This window comes from Temnothorax nylanderi, unplaced genomic scaffold (genome assembly GCF_030848795.1).
Source record: "Temnothorax nylanderi isolate EJ_2023f unplaced genomic scaffold, tnyl_v1.0 TNYL_tig0189_pilon, whole genome shotgun sequence".
Lineage (NCBI taxonomy): Eukaryota > Metazoa > Arthropoda > Insecta > Hymenoptera > Formicidae > Temnothorax > Temnothorax nylanderi.
The window spans coordinates 241733-266790 of NW_027249251.1; the positions used below are offsets into that span (position 1 = coordinate 241733).

General features: G+C 38.8%; 8 protein-coding genes across 12 annotated transcripts in view; 5 read left to right on the plus strand and 3 right to left on the minus strand.

Annotated features, from left to right (window-relative positions):
- The first annotated feature begins 71 nt into the window (after positions 1-71).
- Positions 72-2242, plus strand: LOC139778617 (transcriptional adapter 1). The gene is made up of 6 exons (XM_071716655.1): positions 72-227; positions 343-379; positions 459-665; positions 750-1099; positions 1166-1325; positions 1414-2242. Exons 1-6 carry the CDS (start codon positions 157-159, stop codon positions 1540-1542), a joined length of 954 nt encoding a protein of 317 aa, XP_071572756.1. The 5' UTR covers positions 72-156; the 3' UTR covers positions 1543-2242.
- On the minus strand, positions 1727-4141 carry Carmine (AP-3 complex subunit carmine). Its single transcript, XM_071716654.1, has 9 exons — positions 3942-4141; positions 3585-3769; positions 3266-3500; positions 2997-3156; positions 2816-2929; positions 2563-2742; positions 2294-2452; positions 2164-2214; positions 1727-2076 (listed from the first exon to the last, which is right to left on the minus strand). Exons 1-9 carry the CDS (start codon positions 3974-3976, stop codon positions 1942-1944), a joined length of 1254 nt encoding a protein of 417 aa, XP_071572755.1. The 5' UTR covers positions 3977-4141; the 3' UTR covers positions 1727-1941.
- A 256-nt stretch (positions 4142-4397) lies between these two features.
- On the plus strand, positions 4398-8694 carry Fws (four way stop). Its single transcript, XM_071716597.1, has 14 exons — positions 4398-4539; positions 4632-4727; positions 4794-4918; positions 4995-5214; positions 5304-5446; positions 5562-5828; positions 5918-6038; positions 6106-6223; positions 6295-6435; positions 6510-6893; positions 6984-7109; positions 7188-7296; positions 7364-7585; positions 7700-8694. The coding sequence occupies exons 1-14, from the start codon at positions 4500-4502 to the stop codon at positions 7892-7894; spliced, it is 2307 nt and encodes a 768-aa protein (XP_071572698.1). The 5' UTR covers positions 4398-4499; the 3' UTR covers positions 7895-8694.
- On the minus strand, positions 5435-10627 carry LOC139778589 (uncharacterized). 3 transcript variants are annotated; one of them, XM_071716602.1, is made up of 10 exons: positions 10362-10627; positions 10095-10269; positions 9714-9848; positions 9521-9641; positions 9301-9406; positions 9102-9236; positions 8686-9032; positions 8364-8586; positions 8196-8288; positions 5435-5640 (listed from the first exon to the last, which is right to left on the minus strand). In XM_071716602.1, the coding sequence occupies exons 1-10, from the start codon at positions 10449-10451 to the stop codon at positions 5632-5634; spliced, it is 1434 nt and encodes a 477-aa protein (XP_071572703.1). In that variant the 5' UTR covers positions 10452-10627; the 3' UTR covers positions 5435-5631. The 3 variants fall into 3 exon arrangements, with proteins under 3 accessions (XP_071572703.1, XP_071572702.1, XP_071572701.1); XM_071716601.1 differs by lacking the exon at positions 5435-5640 and adding an exon at positions 7028-7869; XM_071716600.1 differs by lacking the exon at positions 5435-5640 and having other exon boundaries at positions 7914-8288.
- Positions 10628-10677: 50 nt separating this feature from the next.
- Positions 10678-14201, plus strand: LOC139778593 (pyridoxal phosphate phosphatase PHOSPHO2). 2 transcript variants are annotated; one of them, XM_071716610.1, is made up of 3 exons: positions 10678-10978; positions 11058-11165; positions 11758-14201. In XM_071716610.1, the coding sequence occupies exon 3, from the start codon at positions 11760-11762 to the stop codon at positions 12483-12485; it is 726 nt and encodes a 241-aa protein (XP_071572711.1). In that variant the 5' UTR covers positions 10678-10978; positions 11058-11165; positions 11758-11759; the 3' UTR covers positions 12486-14201. The 2 variants fall into 2 exon arrangements, with proteins under 2 accessions (XP_071572711.1, XP_071572712.1); XM_071716611.1 differs by having other exon boundaries at positions 10678-11165.
- Positions 13309-21883, plus strand: LOC139778588 (zinc finger MYND domain-containing protein 11). 2 transcript variants are annotated; one of them, XM_071716599.1, is made up of 7 exons: positions 13309-13418; positions 16980-17389; positions 17465-17795; positions 17861-18174; positions 18504-19007; positions 19090-19272; positions 19346-21883. In XM_071716599.1, exons 2-7 carry the CDS (start codon positions 16991-16993, stop codon positions 19466-19468), a joined length of 1854 nt encoding a protein of 617 aa, XP_071572700.1. In that variant the 5' UTR covers positions 13309-13418; positions 16980-16990; the 3' UTR covers positions 19469-21883. The 2 variants fall into 2 exon arrangements, with proteins under 2 accessions (XP_071572700.1, XP_071572699.1); XM_071716598.1 differs by lacking the exon at positions 13309-13418 and adding an exon at positions 13569-13713.
- Positions 20777-22681, minus strand: LOC139778596 (protein LZIC). The gene is made up of 3 exons (XM_071716613.1): positions 22313-22681; positions 21867-22002; positions 20777-21768 (listed from the first exon to the last, which is right to left on the minus strand). Exons 1-3 carry the CDS (start codon positions 22411-22413, stop codon positions 21424-21426), a joined length of 582 nt encoding a protein of 193 aa, XP_071572714.1. The 5' UTR covers positions 22414-22681; the 3' UTR covers positions 20777-21423.
- Positions 22682-23799: 1118 nt separating this feature from the next.
- Eif4g (eukaryotic translation initiation factor 4 gamma) overlaps positions 23800-25058 on the plus strand; it is a 44267-nt gene continuing 43008 nt past the window's right edge. Inside the window, exon 1 of the mRNA XM_071716591.1 lies at positions 23800-24689. Within this exon, the coding sequence (XP_071572692.1) occupies positions 24362-24689 (328 nt within the window). The 5' untranslated portion in view covers positions 23800-24361. The remainder of the gene's footprint in view (positions 24690-25058) is intronic.

A 25058-nucleotide genomic window follows, 5' to 3' on the forward strand; every position in this document is an offset into this window, starting at 1 on the left:
GCGTTATTTAAACTGCTAACAGGCTAATTCCGATTTAATTCTATAATTATATTTTATATCCTAACTTGTATGTGTGAACTTAAGTCTAACCTAACCTAATTTCTCGACTTCAAATTCTTGTACGCAGTGACGAGAAATCAAAGAAAAATCGCAGAAATGACCAGTTCAAAGGATTTAAATTTGGCTAGGAAGACTCTCGTGGCATCACTCGGCGAAAACGCGAAATTGCAAGTTTTTCTATTTTAAAGAACGAGACGTGTATATATGGAATGTTAATATATGAAGGACACACTTAACCCATAAAACTGTGGTTTATAATTTTATTTTTATGATTCTTAATAGATATTTCGAAAAGATGAAGCTGTGGTTCCAAATGAAGGTATAATTTTGCAATTAGCTTTGTCAGATATTGTCAAATGTATATTTCGCATATTATACATATACAATTATTGTTTTAGACTACAAAAGAAGAATTTGATTGTGAGGCTCGTAATCTCATGACAGATGATCAAGTTCACTTGCATAACGAGTTCCTGCTGTGTCTCTTTAATAAAGTTCGTGGATTAGCCGCCGTAACGCCAATCAAGGTAGATAGGGATAAAGTTTCAAAAGAGAGAAGACTTAGGCTGAAACGCAAATACAAGACTGATAAATCAAACTTTGAGGTTTGTAGATGTGTGTTATATATTATAATATCGCAACATCAATGATATATAAATACAATCATTTGTATTGTTTCTTTATAACAGCCAGCGGACATGTATGTAGAGGTATTAGGTCAAGCTTCATCGCCGGTCGGAGACGAACCTATAGGCGCTAATCGCTCTAGCGCCCAAGAACTTGTATTGCCAGATCGCACTTTTGTATTAGCTCGATTAATGCTCGCGGCATGGGAAAATAATATGGACGGAGCTGAAGAGAATACCGCGCATATTGTTATAGCGGCAACGCAAATTTTCTTGAAAAATATACTTACCGCAATTTTCACACGTAGAAAAGGATACGCTGTTCGAGAGGGCTCTTTTATTTATAATATAGGAGAACCAGTACCTAGCTCGTGGAAAAGAAATTCGATGTACATAAATCCATTCAATTCCGGGTAAGTTGCAAGCGCTAATTTTGATGTTATATACTTGTTTAATATTGGATCCATTTTAAAATACAGGCCGACAGAAGTAATAGAACCTTATGGCCAAATCCCTGCGTCAAAATCAAGCTTTGAAGAAGCCGAACAAGCTACTGCTTTTTCATACGCTTGTTCCACGCAAACCACTCGTCTACCGTTAAAACCAGTAAGCACGGCTGATTTGCAGTATGCATTAAAGGTAATAATAAAAAAAAGTCTGTTCCTCTGCTCATCACGTTTCACATGTCAAGATCATATATTTTAACTGGTTTTATTTTCCCAAATAGATTTATAAAAATCTTGTTAGCAATCACACCATATACGCTACAAATATGGAGCGATTATACACATATGCTACTCATCCAACGTGGGAAGATTTGGAAGCAAAAAAGTTATTATGTCAACCGTCAATATAAAGGATTCTCGATATGGTCCTAGTATTATATATGCTTTATTCTTCTTTGATAATTTTTTAATTTTCTTATAGTAGAATTATTATTAAAACTGTTTAAATTATATTATAAAACTGTTTAAATTATCCTTCCTCACATCACGATCTCGTAGCATATATGGTATAGAACAGATGTTTGTGGTTCTCAATTAATTTAAATCGTTTAAAGGTTTATTCAACATGATTCTGTATTAATGTACATTATTTTTTTACATAGTAAATTAAGTAATAAACTAAGCTGTAAGCTATACTTTTAATGTCATGTAAATTCACCACGTTTAATTTGTTGATATAACAATGTAATAGAATACATATTACATAATCTACTATAACGTAAATAGAATAATTTATAATTTTAGCATATTTACATTCTTATTTGAAATTTGCCAGCTTTAGTGATATATTTGACACCTTTGAATGGCTTATACTTTTCGCCATACATATCTAACCGATTCACCTTCAGTCCGGATACCGCTAATTGATTGATCGTAAAATGCACCTGAAAACAAAGTATCAAATTGTCAATCTCATTTGATAAAGATTTATTAAGATTTATTGTATTAAGATGTGGCATTATCGTACGTACATTAATGGCAGGATTTGATTCAGTAACAGCCGTTGAATTTTGTATTGTAATCTGAAATACAAAATCTTGTAATACACAATATCATTATTTATAGATATACAATTTTCTAGGAGCTTTATAATTATCCTACCGATCCTCTTAGATTTGGCAGCTTTGAAACGTCGATTCTTCCAATATCCCATAGCAATATCTTGCTTACAGGATCAAACGAATATTTTCCTTGGTTTGGAGTTAAAGTGCAATTCAAAACTATCTTTGGCATTGGAATTTCTAAAGTCACATTTTCAACCTACAATTATAACATTAATAATTAGTAATAATAATTGTAATGATGATAACTTACAATTAACGTATGTCATATCCGTATATATATATATATCCTTAAAAAAGATAACTTACTGTCCTACCAATAGTTTGTTTTGGCCCAACAGTTATGTCTAACCTACCACCTCCTGGTTCTTTTAGACTAATATTATGTCTTATGTATATAGGAATTGCTACAATGCTTTGCGATCCTATGTGATACGAAAGGAGGCGAAAGTTACCATCGGGCGGAATAAAAGAAAGTATCCTCTCCGACTAAAACAAGGCACATATAAACTTAATAATTAATTTTCACAAATATATAACGTTACATTATTCGCGTATGTACCTCCCATCTTTTGAATCGAACGCAAGGATGGAAGCTCACGTCGTCGAACAGTCTTGGATTCATAAACGAAAGGGTAAGATCTGGCATACCGCTTAGTTTTATACAACAGTCAACCTAAAAAATTAATTACGTGTTAATATGTTATACAATTAATATTTATGTGGGACACTATGGAACATACGTAGCCCTGAATTTCTGCAAACACTGTCGCTCCAGTTCGATCAATAATCGCATCTACTTCTTCGACAACATCAAAATAAGCTTCATTGTTGGTATACTTCACTCCAGTTCGTCTCCAAGGAACATTAGATAGTTGTCCACTTGGCAAGATTGCGCTAACGCTATATATAAATTTACAAAAAATATAAAATAATCCTTTATGCATACATCTTCTATTGATGTAAACGTTTAACATAAATACTTGTACATCTTGTATTGAGTTGTACTTACTTGGATTTGCCTGTAACAGTATTCGCTATAGTGCGTAAAATATTGGGTGGTTTGATCAACTCCTTCAGTATATTGGATTCTGTCGCCAGGGGGAAACCATTGTCCAACATCTCGTCCAGCAATTCGTATACCACCACATAGTTTTCTTTTATAATAGTTTCTGTGCATTCGCTGAAATAATCTTCAAAGGTATCCACTACCCTGTGTAAGAATTCAATGACGAATAATGGTGGAACTGGAAAAAAGCAAAGAATATTTATATTATTACTCTATATACAAATCTTATAATAAATGGCATTGCTTATCGAGTTAAGATTACCCTCTGTCATGCACACTGCCACAAAAAACATATTACAGCGATATATGCTAATAAGATAATGATGCGGAGTAGCTATCACCGGCGGTGTGTCCTCCGGAGACAAGACTCTTCGCTGCTGATCAAAGAAATAGTCACAAAGCGAACGTGCGACTGCACTCTTCCAATGTTTCTCCATGAAAACATCTCTGTGTGCATACAAAACGAATTAGAATAACACATGTCGCGTAACAAATATAAAAATAGTTTAGCAGCAATGACAGAAAATATTTACTCCACATGGGAAATGCTAATTCACAATTTGTCAAATAAATCTGTCAAACTTGCAATTTACTTTGTCCTACGTGCTTTAACACTTACCCCGAAGAATTTATAATAAAGAGACTATTTATCATCTTTATGAATAACAAATGTTTGAGGCTGGAAAATTTTTATTACGGAAATGTGACTAATTTCAACGTTAATACACAAAATCAGAAATGTTTCATGTAAATATATGTAACAATATGCTGATAATACAGGCTTGGCTTGGAAGATGAAAATTGTTTCCTTTTCGACGCGTTTCGAAACGCACCTAGTAATCACTAGTAATCAGTAATGTAAAAAAAATGGCCACGTTCTCAGCAGAATGTTTATTTTGCAGCTGTTGGGGATTGGGGAGCGTTCCGTTTGACCACGCGTTGCGGTTGACCACAGCCACTCACAGCCTCCGATGCCTAGAGTTTTTCCACTGGACCAGCCAATCAGATATTTTTATTTTGAATCAGCCAATTGACGACGTGGTCAATTGAGTCCTACTCCACTGTTGCAAAATAAACGTGGCCAATGAGAACCTTTTTGTATGTGTGACATGTGTGTCATACACTCCGCATACATGTGCATGTCACTCTGTTTTGATTCTGACGGACTTATCGAAAAATGAGCGAAATATCAAGTTGGGAAGATATTGAAAACGATCGTAAGTTGGAAAACTTGTATCTGTCAAATAAGAATTTATCTCTATATGAATATTTGCTATTGTATAGCTAACAAAATATACGTCAATTTCAGAGTTCTTTAAACAACTGTTGGATGTTGATTTAAAAAAGAATGATGTTGTTGAGCCATTGTTGTCGGTGGCTCAACAATTAAACAAATTAGGACAAGGTAAAGTTTACATAGCGCTTTATTTAAATTGCTTTGAAATATTGAAACGGTAACTGCTGCTTCTAGCTATCGAGGTGCTGAATGCCGAGCTGCAGAGGCAAGTACTTGCGAATCACGAAGATTTACTATCTCAAGCAACATGGGTGGAGAAATTAGAAGGAGTGCTTTTTATAATGCAGTCTCATATACAAGTGAGCAAGGAAACGTTAATATCAATATCAATTCGAATTTAAAAAGCAACAAGAAATATAATAATTTTTGTTTCAGAGCCTCTTGTCGGCAGTGGAGCGATTGCGTGGCAAGATTATCGATCCATTTAATAGAATTGAAATGCAAACGATTGTACTAGCACGGCTTCACGAAACCTCCGATCTTTTAAGAAGAGTCTCTAGGATGCAACATTTATCGAAACGTTTAAATTCTCAAATGAGTAGCATTACTCAAGGGCCAGATATCGTTAAAGCTGCTAATAGTCTTCACGAGCTTGGTATACATATAATTTTCTATTGTTTTCTTCATTTTATCATTTAATCTTATGTGTAGCAATATGTTACATTATGAAATTTATATATACAGAACAATTAATGGCAGACACGGATCTTAACGGCCTAGATGTAATCGCAGATGACCAGCAGGCTATAAAGACTCAGAGAGCTACGGTACAAAGAATAGCCACTCATACATTAACGCAAGGTTTACAGACGATGGACAGAACGAAGGTGCCATATAATTATTTTTAATACAGCTAATCATGTTTTTAATCTGAATCTACAAGTGAAATATAATTAATTCATTATAATTATAATAGTTACACTAATGTATATGCATGGACAGGTGAGCACGGCTGTGCAGGTCTTTCAAAACTTGGGAATAATAGGCGGCGCTGTAGACACAACTATAGACTCTACCCTGGCTGAAATAGAAAGAATTTCAACAGAATCATTAGATGTATCTTTGGTGACGAATCAGGACTTTGGGAAACGCGGAGCGCCGGGCAGAGCTACGATTCCGTCGCCCGGATCGTCCGGGAATTTACGCACGAGAATTTGGGAAAATCTCGAACGTCTTTTCCAAGATACTTTATATACGCACTGTCTGCAAGTAAATTGACAACGTTTTGCTCAATATGCATTTTGCTCAATATACATTTTTAATTCAGCCATTTTCATACAATGCTATTTTACATTTAGATTGAATTGCTGCAAAGAGTATTATTGGAACACCATATGCAAGGGTTTCACGATTTGTCCGAGAAATTTTGGGATAAGGTAAACGCTCTTCTTGCAAAAGTCTTGATCGAACGTGCTCAAGGTAAACTATAAATATATATTAAATACCGAATTTAATTCAAAGAAAGTTTCAATCAATGATCTTATAGGATCGTCATTTGTAAAACAAGCCCTAGAAGGAGAGTATCCAAAATTTTTAAGAATATTTTTAGATTTGAGTAAACGCTTAAAAGAGAGATCTCACAGTATTGGGATTTATGGTATCGAGTAAGTTATCTCATATATAAATTGACATAACTATATATGAAGTTTTATATTAATATATATCTTTAATATAGCCGCAATGTTTTATTACCATTCGAAAATGCATATTTATCGCGCTCGGTATCTCGACTTCTGGATCCAGTTCACAATATGTTTTCTGGAGAAGGTTTGCCGACACATGACGAGATTGACAGTCTCATACGTATGATTACAAAGTAAGTCTGACATGTTTCCTACATATGTCTCATTCATTGAAGAAAATTATAACAGAAATATATTCCGCGTCTAGTGAACTAAGCGTATCACTGGTGGATGATGGACTCTCGACCGTGGTGTCACGTAATGTGGGAAAAGCAATAAGACTGTTCTGCTTAAAATGCGAGCAAAGTGTGGTGACCGGTGGCGAGGCCAGCCAAGTAATCGATTCCCCTACTACTGGTCAGCAGACAAATGTCACGCTCGCCAATCTTCTCCATTATCTTTCTAGCCAGACAAATCGAGTAATAGCTAATCTGGCAGGGGGGTTACCCTCCGAAGGGAGCGTTGTCATTACCACGGCACTCAAGCAAACAGACGAATTAACGAAGAACTTGCTCGCGCCGTTGTTAACTTCTATTAGCGATGCAATCGAAAGTATTATTTTAACAATGCACGATGATCCCGAATTTAGAGAGTAAGTCCTTATTATAAGTCTCAATGTTTATTCTTATTTTTATCTACCGATCTGATCTCATCGCATAACATTGATATTTTGATTACGTAGCACAAGTAGCCCTCTGGGAAAGGAAATCGGTTGTTCTCTTTACATGCGTGAATTACAAGGCTTTATTTTACGATCCGTGAATACATTTTTACTACCGTACAAAAATCAAGTGGTTGTAGCTGAAAGGTAAGTTACTCTCTACTTTTGTTTCTCTTTGTTCGTTGATCATCGGCAACAAATTATTAAATGTTAATATCATTGAAGTTGTAAAGCTGTCGCGTCGAGATGCATCGAGTTATTTGTGCGTCATGCTTGCTTGCTGAGACCTCTGACTGATTTTGGAAAAGCGAAACTTTTGATAGATTTCGCTCAGGTATGTCGCTTTTACGTAAAGACAGACGTATCGAGTAGATGCATGTGAAACAGATTGAAAGTTTTAGATGGAAATAGCTGTGACGCCGTTATGCCGTGGTGGCCAGATGGGTCTGCTTGAGCAACAGCAATACAGAACTCTGCGAGCGCTAAAAACTTTACTTCCCCTCAATCCTGAGGAGATGGTAGACAAAATTCTAGAAGGGCAGGGAGAGAGTAGCGTATCGCCGTCCCTTATTCTCCTGCATCTGTTTTCTGGCGCGCCGCCTGAATTAGCGTCACCGCATCAGGTGAAATAGATTTCTTAAATAAGAATTTATTTTGTAGAGTTAGAAAAGAGTTAGAAAAGAGACGATTATATTTAATTTTAAAAAAATTTAATAAATTTTATATGCATCACACAGAGCGCTGGATGGTCTGTAGGCCGATTATCTCAGTGGATGGACAGCCATCCGAACGAAAGAGACAGATTAGCGCTATGCAGTGGACCATTGGAACGTTATCAGTTAACAATCCGTCAACAAAATCTTCCATCGTTTCACCCTCTCTTTCCACTGATGATGAAATTAGCTAACTTGAGAGAACACTCAAGTCAATAAAATGTGTATTGCATATAAATATAATATAAAAAATTGTATTTTTTCTAATATAAACATATTTTGCCAAATGTATACGAACTAGAAGAGTTAAATTTTAAGTTGTAATTATATATATGTATATGTTTGTGTTATTAATACATATATATTATAAGCTCATTTGTTCTATGAAACAATGTAACATCTGAATTTATTCGAAAAAATATGATAAATTTGTTCGAAAACGAAGCACCGAGGATATCCTAATGTTATATATATTCCATAATCTTTGAATATACATTCTTTTGCATAAGTATAGCCCTACCATTAATGTAATGCTTATTGTTATAGTCCAACCGGATTTACTCTTGGGATTAATCCAAGTTGCTGGTACACCGATATTATTTTCCTTATCGATCTGCAATGTAAAGATGATGAGTATTGAACAGTGATAAAATTGTATTACTTAAATTTTATATTAGCTCTGTAATACCTCTTGAGCTAATTTTTTAACTTGCATTATCTCATTCTTTAAGAGTTTTAAAGTTTTTTGCGTTTTTCTCAGTTCTTCTTCGTATTCCGTTCTTTTCACAGGCGACAAAACAATATTTTCGCTCGCAGCTTTCAGCAAATTATTTTTGATATATTGGAAACTAGAAGCTATCACGCCAATCTGCTTTTTCGCATTTGTTAATGATATCACACCGTTGTAAATTCTGCAACCATGTATATATATATATATATATAATTATCGATATTAATCATTTTGTTTCATATATTCCTATGAAAATAATATAAAGAAATATAAAACATACGTATACGAATCCGTTTTCTTAATATTGCCAAAACAATCTATACGCCACTTTTTGCTGTGAAATTTGTCAAGACTTCCTAGGAATTGTTCTCTATGAACAGTAATATCAATTCCTAAGCGACAAAGATCATCTTCTGTCAACTGCAAAAAAGTTTTAATATCCATTCCTTGAAATAAAATCCCATATTTTTCCAAGCCCATTCCATATAGCATCACTGATATATCATAATCTAAAGCTTCCTTTTCTCTAGGATATAAATTTGGAAATAAATCTCTCCAAGTTATTAGTTCGGATATCTTGCAACAAGTCATCACTTCTTCTTCATCTTTGTCCAATAGAGCGGATACCTAAACGGCGGAACAAATATTTTAGAATTAAAATAAAAAGTTTAATGATGAAGCACAGATGTAAATTACCTCTGTGAATCCTTTTGTATCCGCGATATCCTTGGCAGATAAATTGTATGTGTCTGTCAGTGAAGTATTTGCATTATGCGCCAAAAGAATTCTGATAATATCAGGCTTATTAGCTGCAGCAGCATAGATCAATGCCTATAATCGAATCGAGAATTTATATAGGAAAAACTTCGGACGTCTAATGGCGCTAAAAACTTACAGTTTTTCCATCGCTGTCACTTGCATCAATGTTTTGTACGTATTTTACAAGCTCGATGACGAATTCCGCGTCCTGCGACATACATGCGTACATTAGAGCTGTTTCCCTGCAAAAATTGTGAATGTTAATGCTTATTAAACCAAGGCAGTAATAGTGATAATAATTTTAATATCAGACATGAGTTTCTAGAGATTTCTTATCTATATAGTATTAATTTTACCTCCGCTTATTTGTAACATTTGCATCAGCTTTTGCTTGTATCAGAAGCTCAAGGCATTTTAAAGATTTTTTTGTCGTTCCCTTTGTGGAATTACACAGTGCCATGAGAGGTGTGAATCCATCTGTACAATTCGGTGATTACAGAAATCTTACGCTAAACTCAAAAGAATGAATAAAATAACATCAATCCATACCTTTATGCTTATTCGGGTTTGCACCGTGTGACAAGAGATACTCTACTATTTCTGGTTCTACCGATGAAGTCGCATATAACAATAGAGTCCATCCAGTATGCAGGAACTTATTGACATCATGCTCTACATCATGTTCTACATAAAAAACATTTGACATAATAATCTCTATTTGGTAATATATATTTAACACCAAGAGAGAGAGAGAGAGAGAGAGAGAGAGAGAGAGAGAGAGAGAGAGAGAGAAAAAAAGATATCGATATTACTTCACAATCCACGAGTGTTTAAATAATGTATAAGATTATGCTAATTGCGTAAAGGAGAGGAAAATGCACTGAATCAAGAATCTGATTGATATGAGAACAGCGACGTAATGACGCTTACGTTCGAAATATTCCTGTATCACTCCTAAATGTCCCATTGTACACGCTTTTACAAGGCGATCTTCGCAGACACGTTCCTCATTGTATACCTCGAAATCGATGCCCTTCGTCTCCTCTTTCGTCGAGTACTTTCTTGGAGTATAACTTTTTGTGTGGGCTTTCTCGGCGGGCTCTTTCTGTAAGGGGAACGGGGTGAGAAAGGTACGGGGCTGTTATAGTTGAATAAAAATTGATATGTGTATCTCTGCATCGACCGCATTAACCGTACCTTCTCGAGAGGGAAGAAGACATCGTCGTCGTCATCGTCATCGTCGTCATCAGACATACCAGCGGGCATCAAACACTTGTACTTCGACATCGTTACGACGCGACGATCGAGAAGATAGAAAAGAAAACTTGTGTCAATTGAATTCTCTCGAAAGAGTCGAAAGTGAGATTAGTGAATGGCAGCTGGCAGCGAAAGGACGGAAAAAACGCCGGGGGATTGGCGGCAAACCGACCGTCCCGACCGTCCCGACCGAACCGGCTACGCGACCTACGCCTGCCAGCCTGCCTACGCCTGTCGTCTACGCGTGCGCTGTGCGCCGGCTGTGTGTTTACGCCGTTTACCTAACTTGCGTTTATTTACGAAAGTCCGAGACGGAGCGCTGAGCGCTGAGCGGAGAAAAACGAGACAAAGGATGCTCGATATCAGTCGATCCGATATTGTAGACTTTTTTTCGTTGTTTTGCGCCGTCTCTTCGGTCTCTTGACACTTCTTGGAGGTTATATCGATTATGTGCCAGAAGGCCCAAAAGCACATCAAGCAGTAAGCACATGCGGTCGAACTGAATGTCGCAGAATGTGGCACAACGCCACTGCTTGACGCTGCTCGTCGGCCAAAAAGTATTTCTTAACACAATCATAACAATTATTTCGGGATCGTAATACAAAAACGTGACGTTCTCGTAACTTATTTGTTCAGTTCTGGCAGATCTTTTACAAGAGTGCCCCAGAGTGCCCGCAGCAAAGTTTCGTCTGTCAGTAGTGTCAGTATTTATCCGGCTGGCTCTTCAATCTACTTATCCGCCAAGTGAGTTTAATTAATTTAATTAGATAATTTCAAAGCATCCTGTCACAAACAAGGAATGAAAGAAATAAAACGGGTGAAAGCGAGGAATAATCTCAGGAAGAAATGCATTTGACTCCGGATACCTACATGATAAGTCATAATTGATAAATCCATAAGAAAACGATCGAACGAATCAATTATACCTAATTTATTCAGCAATCTGTGTAACACTCAACGCATCATTTAAGACCGAAGTGAAAAATGAGAGAAATGGGGATGACACAGGCCAAAACACTTATAATACATATAGTAACGATATCAGTTTTTAAACAATATAAGTAAATCTTGGTATATGCGATAAACAGAGAGAGCTTCAAGTTTTTCCTATTATTCAAATAAAGTAAAAATAAAGTAAAGATGTTTAAGTTAAATAAATCACCCTACACATATGACCAATTTTGTTTAATGAGTTATCTAGCGCGTTGAAATTATACTAATGTCTCAATAAGTATATCGAGCTTTATAAAGCAAATTAGTTGTCGATTAGCAATTTGGCACAGATCGGTGGCCGCGGCGGCTGTATAACGCGACGATTATGCTTTAATTATTATAGAGATGGGTCGTGGCGTGCTCGTGGCGATCGATTTTGATCACACCATCTGCGAGGACAACACCGACGTGGTAGTGCAAAACTTGCTGACGGAAGCAATACCCAAGAATGTGCAGAATCTGCGGAAATCCGGCGGCTGGTTGCCCTACATGAACAAGATCTTTGAGCTCCTGCACGACAACTCCGTGAACGCGAGTCAAATCGAGGACATTATTGTCAGTATACCCGCGGTTGCGGGGATGACGGAGCTTCTCACTTCCCTGCACGCCAACGGTCACGAGATCATCGTTATCAGCGACTCCAACAGCCTATTCATAGACTACTGGCTCAGGAACAGACAGCTCAAACGCGTGGTGTCACGCGTCTTCACAAACCTGGCCCGATACGACGACGACGGCAGGCTGAGGGTGGACGCGTATCACACGCAGCACGCGTGTAAGATGAGCTCCGTCAATCTCTGCAAGGGCCAGATCCTGATGGACTATATTCAGGATAAACGCAAGGAAAGCAAGAGCTACGAGAGAATTGTCTACATCGGCGACGGGTGGAACGATCTCTGTCCGATTTTGCGTCTCTCTCAAGTCGATTTGGCATGTCCGCGTAAGGATTATCCGCTCGCCAATCAGCTCAACAACTTGTCTACCTCCAGGTCGATGAAGGCGAAAATTATACCGTGGGAGAACGGTACGGATCTACGACGCAATTTGCAACAGATCATAGAGCTTTGTTAGCGCGATCCTGCAATCATTAGATTTATCGTTGGTCAACTGAAATCGAGCCAGATAATCACGCGCGACTAACTGCAATGTATTCGCTCTTTTCATTTTGTATTTGTCTATTTGTCTTTACAATTCGATCTGTCCACACCTTGCGTTTTGAATATATCGTTGAATATATCATATAAATAACAATTTCTTTTTGTTTACTGTATGGTGTATTATGAGAAGGTTCGTTTAACTACTACTACGTAGGGTGTACGCATTACATCAAATTATTATAATCCAGAGATAATATTCTGCTACAGTACAATGATAACAATAATGAATTTCATATCGCTTCGTCCAATTAAAAGTGTAATATTGCTGATTACTGGAATATACGTAGATACTCACAGGGTAAGTATCTCAGAACTAATGTACGAGGTACAAGCGAAAAGAGGATAATTCTCGTTTGTATCGCTAATGCTGAGGCACGCACGCGCATACATATACATATAAAAAACTAAGTAAGTTGTAAACTGTTTTTAAAATAAATCTGCCTCGCTTAATTAATTTAATTAGATTATTCTAAATCCTGACATTTAAAATGCGCCAGCGACATTTAAAGCTGTCGGCAAGTTTTTAATTAATTTGACTAAACTTCGTTTAGCAAACTGTATCAAACTTAGTAATGATTTATTTTAAGATGTATCGATTCCCCGTTAAAAGAGATCGGCACGAGTAGGAACGCCTTGCGCGAGTTCGAATCGGAATATCGGAAGTGCGCGCGGTTGTGCGGGTGCGATACGCGTTAAAACAACTTGTCGATATGCAATTATGTAAGTTGCGCGCGCATTGTTAAGCGCGCTGACGAGGAGCGACTGGAGCGAGCCGAGCTGCCGAGTAGAGCCGAGCGAGGAGGTTAAGTTGGGCTCGTGACGTGCGCACAGCGCACAGTACTGCACGGTACTTGCGCCTCCGATGTTAATTGTTGTGTTACATTACATTAAACCCGTTACTGCGTTACTGGTCGCTATCGCGAGCGGCGACGAGAATCGGAGGAATCCGTTCGCGTGACCGATGCACTCGCTTCCGTGACGGTGCGAAACCCAATTAGGGCCGTTCGAGCCGTTCGAGGGGGCATCCGCGATATCTCGGACCCTTCCGACGATCGTCCACAGCGTCCACTGCGTCCACTGCGTCCAGTCTGCATAGCGAATTAGCGACCGAAATTCTACTTGCGATAAGTGATAAGTGCACAGTAAGCGAACGTCTTAACGTCTATCAATGCGTAACCCTTAGTCCTTACAAATTAAGTCAATTCGCATATGGGCACTTTCGCGACAATTTTTATTGTAACAAGCGTCTGCAAATATTTGCGCCGAAAACGCGCTTCTAGAGTAAAATGCGATTACCTACTCGAATTATGCGTACTTATTTTACCCAGTACGAGAGATATTTTCGTTACGATTAGAGTTCAGTCACAATCGCGTTCTAATGCTTTTGTACAAAAAGAGATATTTTTTACTTCTGATATAAAACAATTCTCTTCTCTCTGCGGTTGGTCTTCTTTCCTCAAAAAGCATGTACCAAAAACGCTTCACGATTGCAAAATGTATATAATTATTGATACAAAGTCAATTATTCGTGATTACTGTAATTATCATTATTATACTGGTATTATTAACCCAGGAGTAGTCCCTTGGGTCTGGATTTTTACATCCCAGTAAATAAAAAAATTCAAGCTCAGCCAAACAGTAGTTTACTGATTGAGAATCCATACCTATTCTTTTGCTGACGTACATATTGGCTATTAAGCCTTATTATTCAACTGGATGTATCTTGTTCTCTTTCGTACCAGCGTCACTACAAGCTTCTTGAATTCTGATTAGATTTATATTCAAAGCATTTCTTACGATACCGAAAGAAAAGGCGCTTAAGAATGTTGTATCGGTTAACCATTGAGGCACATGAGTACACGAGTATACTCTCAGTAGAGTCTCTAAGAATACCGGTGTCCAGAGAACTACGCACAAAATTAATGATAACTTGATAACATTGAATATTCTTACCATACATTCTATCTCTAAGGCTATACTTTCATTTTCCCTGCAACTTTCATGATCCTTTTTTATCGGCTTTATCGCATCTATGTCCGTTCCGCTATCGTCGTTTCTTAATCCCTGTGGCGTGCTGGATCCTTCTGCTGAATCTTGATGATGAATCTTTTTACTATCCGTCGAGGGAAGATCGATTTTTGTTCTTAATATCGCAAGTGTATTCTTACACGTGTGCTTTCCTCGCATTTGTAGGATACAGGAGAGCAGAATCGGCAGGAAGTATACCGCGAAAGATATCACAAACAGCTGTAATTTTAAGAACTTGGTCGAAATGAGGCATTCGTTGGTCATATGCAGGGAACTGCTCTGTTTTGTCTCAGTATTAACGTAGCGATTGTCCCTTTTGTCGGAGAATAGATCCTCGATTGAATTCGGCTTCCTCTTAGCAATGTAATTCCTTAGATTGCTAATCTTAGGCTGTTCCCCATCCTTGTGATTTTTCGCTGCCGAATGTACACTGGCAGCTTGAATACGTTTCATTATCTCGCCATATATTTGATTGGTGGAAACGAACGTTGCATTTTGCACGAAAGCAGTATTGGCAGTCATTTGAGTTGTGCTTCGTTCTGTACTTGCGAAATGTGTCTGTGCATCCTCTTGATAACTATTATCCTCGTTTTCAGCTGACCCTCGCGATACGCTGCTCAGGTTCCCAGATGTAGTTGCATCTAATTCTTCCGACGCATTCTTCAACACATCGTAGAATAACGGTTCTTCCGAATCAATCATTTGATTCAAATATATATTGTTATTTGTAGATGAATTATGGACATTTATATCCTGTTCCATTAGTGTATCGTTTAGTCCTTGAACTACACTGTTAATATGTGTAATATTTTTTATATATCTCATTATATTATTTGCTAAAATGTACTCCGTCAAATTTTGCGGTTCAGAAGTATTAAGAATATTTGTGGTTCCGATATCTTTTGTAGAATTGCGCCTATAACTTAACATAGTCCTAACTATATTCTGAACTTTAGATACTACTTCATCTATTTCTACGCTGTTTGATTTTGACACGTTTGATAACTTTTTATTAAGGTCAAGGAAATAATTATGTTCCGTTATGTATGCAACGGAATCAATGATGTTCAGATTATCATCTGTAAGTGTATCTGAAAATGTATCAAAGTCATTCATTGGAAAGTTACTTTCAAATACGCATTCGATGTCCTCCATATGTCTAACGTTATTCATATCGCTGTATTCGGCGAAATATAGAATTCCTACAACAAGAAATGGCACGAGCCAATGACTCGTGACGAGGAAGCTAGTCGGCCTTTTGTCACCTTCTTTCGTTCGAAGCGTTCGAAATTTTGAGCTGTCCCTAATTCCCTGTATAATGTTGCTCCTGCTGGTCTTCACGTTAATATTGTCTCGTTGTAGAGATCCTGGTTCCTGTTCACTCTCGAATATTTCACTCTCTCGACGCTTGATTTGGGCATCCTTCGGTCCAAGTTGAGTATCTCTCAGCGATTTCACTACGTTAGCACATCTTTTCTTCATACATGCTGCATTGAGATTGCATTGTACAGTAAAGGTGAGTAAAGATATAAATGCATTTGTCAGTGCAGCGAGTAACATTCCGTATTGCATAAATATATCTTTCATGCCACATGTTAAAGTTACATTGCGATCAACCTCGTTGAATGCCTCGCGTAGGTCATGAGTCTGTAAGAATGGACCTCTGTAGTTGTCTTCGATTGTCCATGTATGGTTGGGCATATCACTGCTGGTGTTATTCTGCCAGTTGTAACTCAATCTTATTCCAGCTTCGATATGATTCACGAGAAGTATAATAGCTGTCAATGCGGAACTAACGACGTCAGATGCCGATAGGAAGTAAAATGGTGATTTCTTCTTGCGCTTGCATCCTTTCCATAATAGAATCACAAGCGCGATAAAGCTGGACAGTAACAGTGTGTAACCTGTTGCGTCTAGCACCGTCGAATGCATATTGCGATGGCAGGTCTTCCTCGATTAAAAATATTTGTCCGCTCCGTTCACTGAAACCGTTGGCATCGATTATTCTTAAAACTGCCACACCTTGAGATTGATAGAAGCCGACTGACAATGAGTAGAGCACTTGGTATAAGCATATGGGTACTGCATATTAGTATATATATGTGGGTACCCAGTTAGCGTGCTTAATGTAGTGAAGAGTTTAGATTTAACTGTACCGTACTGATAGTATATGAGGGCACAAAATACTTATCAATTTAAACGTTGCTAATGGTTCAACTATCTATATTCTTACTGTTGTGAATTTTTGTATTGTCATTCGTTTTAATTAATTACATCATGAAATTGGTTAACGAAATAATAATTAAAAGTATAATAAATGAAATATTTAATGAAAGCTAGCGTTTTCGGTAATGCGCCAATAAATTATTTCTCATTACAGTTGCTATCGATATGTCTGTACGCCGCAGAAGTGATCCAGCTATGATTCAGCGGATTTGGGATACAATCAAAATCACGGTACATCAAAGGAGCTTACCTAGTAATGACCGTATGGTACGGCACATGGCTCGTGTTTACGGCTTTACAGAACAAGAAGCTCAAGAGGAGCTCAACAAGGCGGTCGAGGACGGGCTCGTCTTATTGAAGAAAGTACCCACGAAAAGCGGCGTTGAGCAAGAGAGTTACAGATTGCCGTCGGTAGACGTATCACAGGACGATAATCACGATTGGTATTGTTTCAAATGCCAACGAGCAGGTGCGGTCGAATGCTGTGAACAGTGCTGCAGGGTCTATCACTCAGAGTGCCACGTACCCAGTAATACGAAATTAAAGATTTGTATCTTCTGCGAGGTAAGCATCTGGAAGCTCTCAATGCATATATCTCGTATTGGCTATATCTTGTTAAAAGTACGAATTGTGTTATAGAAAATAAATAGCGACGTATATCCCGACAAGGTCGATCTCAATCATATTCTTAGTTTTACCTGTGGCCATCTGAAAGCGAAACTACCGCCGGAAATTACAAATCGTACCATTGTTTTCAATAATGATCCGATCGTTACACCACCCAACGGTTTTTCGGGATTGACCTGGGTGAGCGAGGGCGAAGACGCATGGCGGCCAGGAATTCTCATAAAGCGTCACATGGATTTGGCGGTAATGGACGCGAAAACGAACAATAATGAGTACAACAATCTCGCCGAATTTGAGGCTGATGCACATAATATTCTACATAACATCATGATATATCACGGAGGTAAGAGATCTACAATTCGATGCAATTTCTTCTTTAAGCATCTCATTATCTTGTCGCTCCAACAGTTAATAGCGTGATAGCGGACATGGGACGCATGATGTATCAAGACTGTTGCTACGACCTTCAGGAAATACGTCGTTGTGCGGACTGTTATCGTATATCGAACGAAAAATCCGAAAAAATGTGGTTCTGCATACCGTGTAATCCCCCTCATCAATTGGTCTATGCAAAGCAAAAGGGATACCCATATTGGCCGGCGAAGGTCATGCAAGTTAATGGCAATGTATACGACGTGCGTTTTTTCGGAGGTCACCACATGAGGGCTAATATCGAGAAAGTTTTCATTCGGCCAATCTCTTCCACATTACAAAGTTTGCAGGTAAAAATCTAAATCTAATTCTAAATACTCCATAGTACTCTATACTATTCGCTCGATATTGTGACGGCGTTGACATTCTCGTATCGTGATTGCGATAGAAAAAAATCTTTAGAAAAATCAGCTTGATTGAAAGATTTTAGAAACTTATGCTTTCGAAAAGAAAAAGAAAAAGACGAAAAAAAGGTATAGAAACAAAGGCGATAGAAATAATTGAAAAAATTGAATGTACCACTAATTTCTTTCAATTATGAAAGCACTTGATTTCATAATTGATACAAAAATATCTTTTTTTTTACATTTTTTAAATTAAAAACGTTGTTTTTTAATAGATAAAAAAATCAACCGCTTGGAATAGGGCTTTCGAAGAGCTAAAGCATCATCAGCACTTGTTGCAAAAGTTGGGAAAAAATAAGGAGGATAACTCAAATATAACAGAGGATCCTACGCCTGCGAAAATTCGAAAATTGGAATCGTCGAGTTCGAAGAGTGCATCACACGGTTCTAGTTTGCCAAAGCAGCTGATTAAAGATTTGAGAGTGAGAGTCGAACGCTTGAGTTCAGATGGCAATATTGAAACGCAAAATGTAAACGATGGAACGGATAATAAAGGAGACGTTGCGAAAACTAACGCCGAGAATGAAGAAAGACAGGTGCCTTGTTTACCTGTGGCGGAAGATGAACCCGCGAGAGAAAGCATAACGAGCACATGTCCTCAAGGTTTAAAGAAGGAAGGCTCCCAAGAAGATATGGTTACATCTAGCTGCCAAGAACCGAGATCGAAGTGCGTTCTCGTACAAACTGAACAAATTCAAACGGATGGGCTTCCCGCCAAGGTAAATCTTTGGCCAAGTGCTTCAATCACGTATTCGCGCGGCTACACTATTCAATTACTTTTCGACAACTGTACACTTTCAGATCAAAAGAGAACGCAGAACTTCGGAACAACCGACAACAACGGCGCTAGAAAAATTGCGCCGTGAATTAGAACTTGAAAAGTGCAGAGAATTAGAGAGACTACAAGCGGAGCACGCCAAAGAATTGCGGCAATTAACCGATAGACATCAACAAATCGTATCTGACATCAAAAAGAAACAATGGGTAATTTTCTCTTTCGTCTTTCTGATTTCTTCTTTGAAATATATTATTCTTAAATATCTATCATTTATTATAGTGTTATAATTGCGAAGCTGAGGCGATATATCATTGTTGTTGGAATACCGCATACTGCAGCACGGACTGTCAACAGGTTCACTGGCAGCGTGAACATAAAAGAGTATGTAGGCGTAAGCGCTAATTCATGTGACGAATATAATGAGTACAATAATATATATAAGAAAGCGTTCAAACAGATTTAAAAAATTACGTTATAAAAAAATATATTATACATGTGTACAAGATGTCTTATTTTAAACAGTCCAGCCAAATATCTCGAAAATGGAACTCGGCAGGCAAAAGTGTTTCAGACAAAAGTTGTATCGTCTGGAGAACAAATAATGGTAAAATCAATTTAAAAAAAAAAAAAAAATAAATAAATAAAACTAATTTTATTTATTCTCCTACCAACTCTACAACTCTCTCAGCTGAAAAATTTTTTCAAAAACGTTCCCTTTCCGAGATAATTGCCCTGATAAGATTAAAATAAATCACCACTCTGTATATACGTACAATATATTATGATATATATAAATATATATAATATACGTGTATATGAAGGTGCAAGCACCTTCTAATGTATGAAAAAGAGTTTATAATTCTCTCTATTTGTCTATCTGGACGCTTTTGCACACCTATTATTGTATATATGTATGAATGTGTGTGTCTGCATGTATACAGTATCCCAGAAGTACTGCGATCAGAAACGAATTTGAGCAGAATGCCGTTTTTGTTTTTCGAAATCGATAATAGATTTCGTGTTGCAAAGAAAACTTGAAAATTAAAGAATCTTGCGTGATAACTTAGAGAAAATTAAACTATTTAAAATTAACTATCCGATTTAAATGAATCGAAGACTCCGAAGAATAAAAGTGTATTGAAATAAGCTGTATGTATGCATATATGTACACATATCAGAGAATAGCCTGTAGAAGCACGTTAATATATTCTTGACACCAATTCGATAGGCCTTCGTAAACTTCCTCTCTAGGAAGGACTGTTATATGTACACGCAGGTCTTAATCTTAAAAAACTATTTTTACTTGCATCAAGCAACATAACAATCAAGCAACATAACAAAATAGTTTTTAAATAATCATAGTTTTATACTTATTGATATTTATATACTTAGGCAACGGATTCTGGAAATAAATGACAATTGTAAGATTGTACGTGCGAAGATAATTCGTAAGGTACACACAGATTTGTTAATCTTTTTGATCTATTATTTTTCTAGATAAGTTTTTGTTTCGTATACGGTATATTAATAACAGACTTTAACGTAATTACGTCTGTCAATAATGTGAACAAATGTATATTGTTATCCAGTCATTAATTATCAGTTATTCATTATATTTATACGTATACCTTGGGATATATTATATCTTTATAATTCTCATTTTAATCCTTATCAGACTGAAATATAATTTCCTTAAATAGAAACGGTAAGTTACACAGAAACATCGATATATTTATTTTATGATTTCATGTAACAATCTTGTGAACAATATACAAGATGCTTTTATATACGTTACATCTAATGCACATTATAAAATCTAATTCGATACAACTGTTGCACTGTATGCTGTTGCACTTTCAGTAAATATTTAAATAACATAAAATTATTCATATCTATATACTAAAAATTACATAAAAGTTACATACGATATGTTTTTGTGTTATTTATATTTTTGATTACTCATTTATATTTGTATGTGAAATTTCAATAATAGAGAACTATTTCCTTCACACCAAATAACAATCATAATATTATCGTCATATTACTGCTATACTAAAGCAGCAATAGACAAGCTCCATAGACAATAAATCAATTGCATAGTTACATAGATTTTAATTTATAGCGGCGCAAGTATTTAGTTTACTAGTGGGATTAAAATTTGGTAAAAATTTCAAATTTCATGAAAATTTGAACAAAGAAATGTAAAAAAAACTAGCATAAGAAACACACTGTATGAATATAAGTTGTTCGATAAGAAAGATCCTTAACAAAACTTAAAAAACTTTTTTTTAAAAACGTAGTGATAAATTAAAAATAATATGACACTGTTATAACGATTACCGTTATAATGATCAAGTTCAAGTATCTTGCGTAGCTTTAACTTCCCTACCGACTACATCCAGGGCCATTTTACCCTTTCCCGCCGTTTCAGTAACTTGCACATACCTGGTGGTATCTATATTATTTAAAGATAATCGCTCCAACAACTGTAATTCAGACGGTTCCAACTTTTCTCCAAGTTGCCTTAAAGCGCTCAGTATTTCTCCCCGTTGGCGGTCGGCGGCTTCTTTGTTCAGTTTTCCTAATTTCACGTCTCGATCAATTTGCGAGAGACGTTCCTTGAGTCCGGTAGGCTCCCGCTTACAAAACATTCTTATCACGGCTGGGGTTTGGAAGGCTGCGCCGACAGCTGCTTGAGTCGCCTATTAAGAATATACAATCGACCATATAGAAACACATCCCGCAATACGTCTTATTATTGTAATTTGTTCAGTCAAGAAAAATGATATAAAATATATACCAATTGCGTTGCTCCAAGTTGATCGACTAAAGTCATGTTTCCAGATATCATTCTTTGCAGACTCTCGTTAATTTCACGGAGTTGTTCCATGGTGTCTTCCTTATACTCCTGATAATCCGTCTCGTCTAAAGTAACTCTGTTAACAACCAAACAACTAAGATAACTCACAAAGAAGGAAAAAAAATATTCATATATGAATATACAAGGTAAATGTACCAATGCCTGGACACATACCCATGTCTGAATACCTTTAAAAAAATATAAATTTTTGGAAATAAACATTTGGCGTTATACTTATAAATAATAAATGTCCAGATATAGGTAAGTACATGTCCGGTTATTGGTACGCTTACCTTAAACACAAAATTTGTAAAATTTTAAAAAATTGTTTAAAACAAATTTAATATTCTTATTAGAACAGATGAAACGACAGAATGAAACAAAACCTGGAATCTTCCAAATCTTCCAACTGCTGCACAAGCCGATCCAATTGTTCTTCCAAATTCTTTCTGAGTCTGTCGGTCTCTGCTTTTCCGTGAGAACTCATTTTCGGCGAGACGAGCGTTGAAAATGTAGAACAGGACAAGGAAGGAAGGAAGGAAGGAAGGAAGGAAAATGTGTAGGTTAGATTAAAAGTGCCGAAATGCAAGAGATATAATCCTTCGCTTATTAGACGATACTACATACGTCATAAAGTATTAGTTTGAAAAGGAGAGTATTTTTTTCACTTTGAACACTTTCAAGTACCGCAAAACATGGAGATTATTAACAACGTAGGAAACTTTTTGGGAGAATGTATGTATGTTTGTACGTATACATACATAGGGTGCGTTCAGCCGATACTCCGCTAGCCTAGCAATCGTGAGCAGTCGCTCGTTTTCGCTCGTTTCCTCTCCTTTGACCCAATGGATTAAAAGGAGAGGAAACGAGCGAAAACGAGCGACTGCTCACGATTGCTAGGCTAGCGGAGTATCGGCTGAACGCACCCATATACACTTTTTTTACAGTGCCAATCTTGATCTTGATCTTTGAGAAAATTAGTATTAGAACGGGAATTGAGATATAGGAATTGAGATTGTCTGCTCGTAATATTGCGATTTAAAAAAAAGTTATCGAAAATATTCCGAATACTAATAATACTAAAAATTTTTTCTCTCTGCAGCTAATCGGCAACGTTCGAAAACTTGGTCGTAAAACATCAATCCAAATTTCCGATTGGTTGGTCCAGAGAAAATGGTCCAATCACCGCTGTAGGTGGCTGCAAGCCCTGCAAGGTCTGCAAGTCGAACGCGCCCATTGGATCGCGGGCGTCAGATCCCGTTCGCATCAATCGGTATGTTACGATCGACACATTTGTCGCTCGCGCGCGCGCAAGCCGACGCGGGACAAAATGGCGAGTTCCCTAGAGGGCCTAGAGGCTGCTAGAGGCGGCATTTGTCTCCTAGGGACTCGGTCGACGGTCGACGGTCGACGGTCAACGGTGAAAATTGGTGAAAATTTCGAGACCGAGTTCCGACTGTTCCGAGAAGTGAGAACGTGGTCATTCCCCCTACGTCATTACACACGTCGCCGTCGCGTGAAACGGGACAGGCTGACGCCGCTGACGGGCAGTTGAAGCGAGCCACGAGCGAGCGATCGAGCGATTGAGTACGCGTGGTAACGACTCACGACATTGCACAATTACACTCTTGCAGATTCGCGCGGCGCGGTGCGGTGCGGTGCGGTGCGGTGCGGCGCGACGCGGCGTGGTCGCACGTCGCACGTTGTACAAGTGTATCTCGCGTCGTTGCTTCGTCTCCGTCCCTCGGTGACTGGCCGGCGAACACGATTATGCGAAGAGAGATCGCGCGCAAGCGGAACGTTCCTCTCTCTGGTGTGCGGGCCTGCGGCTGCGGCTACGGGCGGTCGAGCGCACGTCGCGGGGTTACCGCGAAAAACGAACGATCGTCGCGCGGCGGCGGTGGGACCCGCGGGACACGGCTCGCAGTTCGCACGGTGCGGACGCGGACGAACGCGGGATTCGCGGGAATACGTGGAAGACCCGTGCGCGAGCGTGGTCCCTTCCCCTGTGTGCCCCTGTGCAACACGCGGAATCGTCTTCGTTGAGTGAACGAGGGAGCGCGAAGCGCGAGCGTGCGTGCGTGCGTGCGTGCGCGAGTGCGAGTGCGTTCGTTCATTCCGGCCTGCCGAGTGCTGCCGAGTGCTCGCTCCATCGTCATCGTCATCGTCATCGTCCCTGCCAGCCGCGGATCGCTGCCGATCGCGCACGGCGCCCACGATCCAGACGCGTGATCGTTCCGGTCGCGGCGGATATACTATATCTCTTCCTGGGGAGGAAAGAGGATCCCGCGCGCCGCGTATATCAGCCGTCGTCGTGGAAGTCGCGCGGAAACGGAATACGCGAGAAAAGGAAAATAACGTATACCTATGAGTGCGAACCGCGGGAGATCGCAGGCTTCGAAGGTCAGTTTGCACGAGGGAGACCCACGCTTGCGATGAGCATGCCGACGAAGGGGAAGCACCACCACCTGTCCCACCACCATCACCCGCAGCATCACTCGCAGCCCCAGCAACATCACCAGCAGCAGCAGCAGCAGCAGCAGCAGCAGCAGCAGCAGCCGCCGCCGCCGCCGCCGCAGCCGCAACAGCCGCAGCAGCAACAACAACTCCACCATCCCCCGGCGCAGCATCAGCATCCGCATCAGCACCAGCACCAGCACCAGCACCAGCACCAGCACCAGATCATCCTTAATCAGCCCATCTTGCACTCCCCGCAGACCTACAGTGCTGTCGTGACTACCAACACCCGCTTCTTGAATGCCGGTAAGTCTCCTTTTCTCACATCTATCACCCTTTTCCCTTTTCCCTTTTTCCTTTGGTAGTTTATCGAATCTACCATTTGTCGAGCGATTTATCCTAACGCGCTTCATCGGACGTGCCTCGGGCCTCGGGCCTCGGGATATGCGTTCCGCGGAACGTTCCGATCGTTGATTATCAATCGAGAACGTGCACGAGGCACGAGGGTCTCCCCTCGTGGCCTCGTGGCGAGCCTCGCCGAATCGTCCGACCGCGCATGCTTCTCCACGGGGAAAAGTGTTATTTGAGGTTAGGACGACCACGCGGCATGTGGCACGTACGCCGTACGCCGTACGCCGTACGCCGTGAGAAAAGAGGAACGACGACGTCCTACGC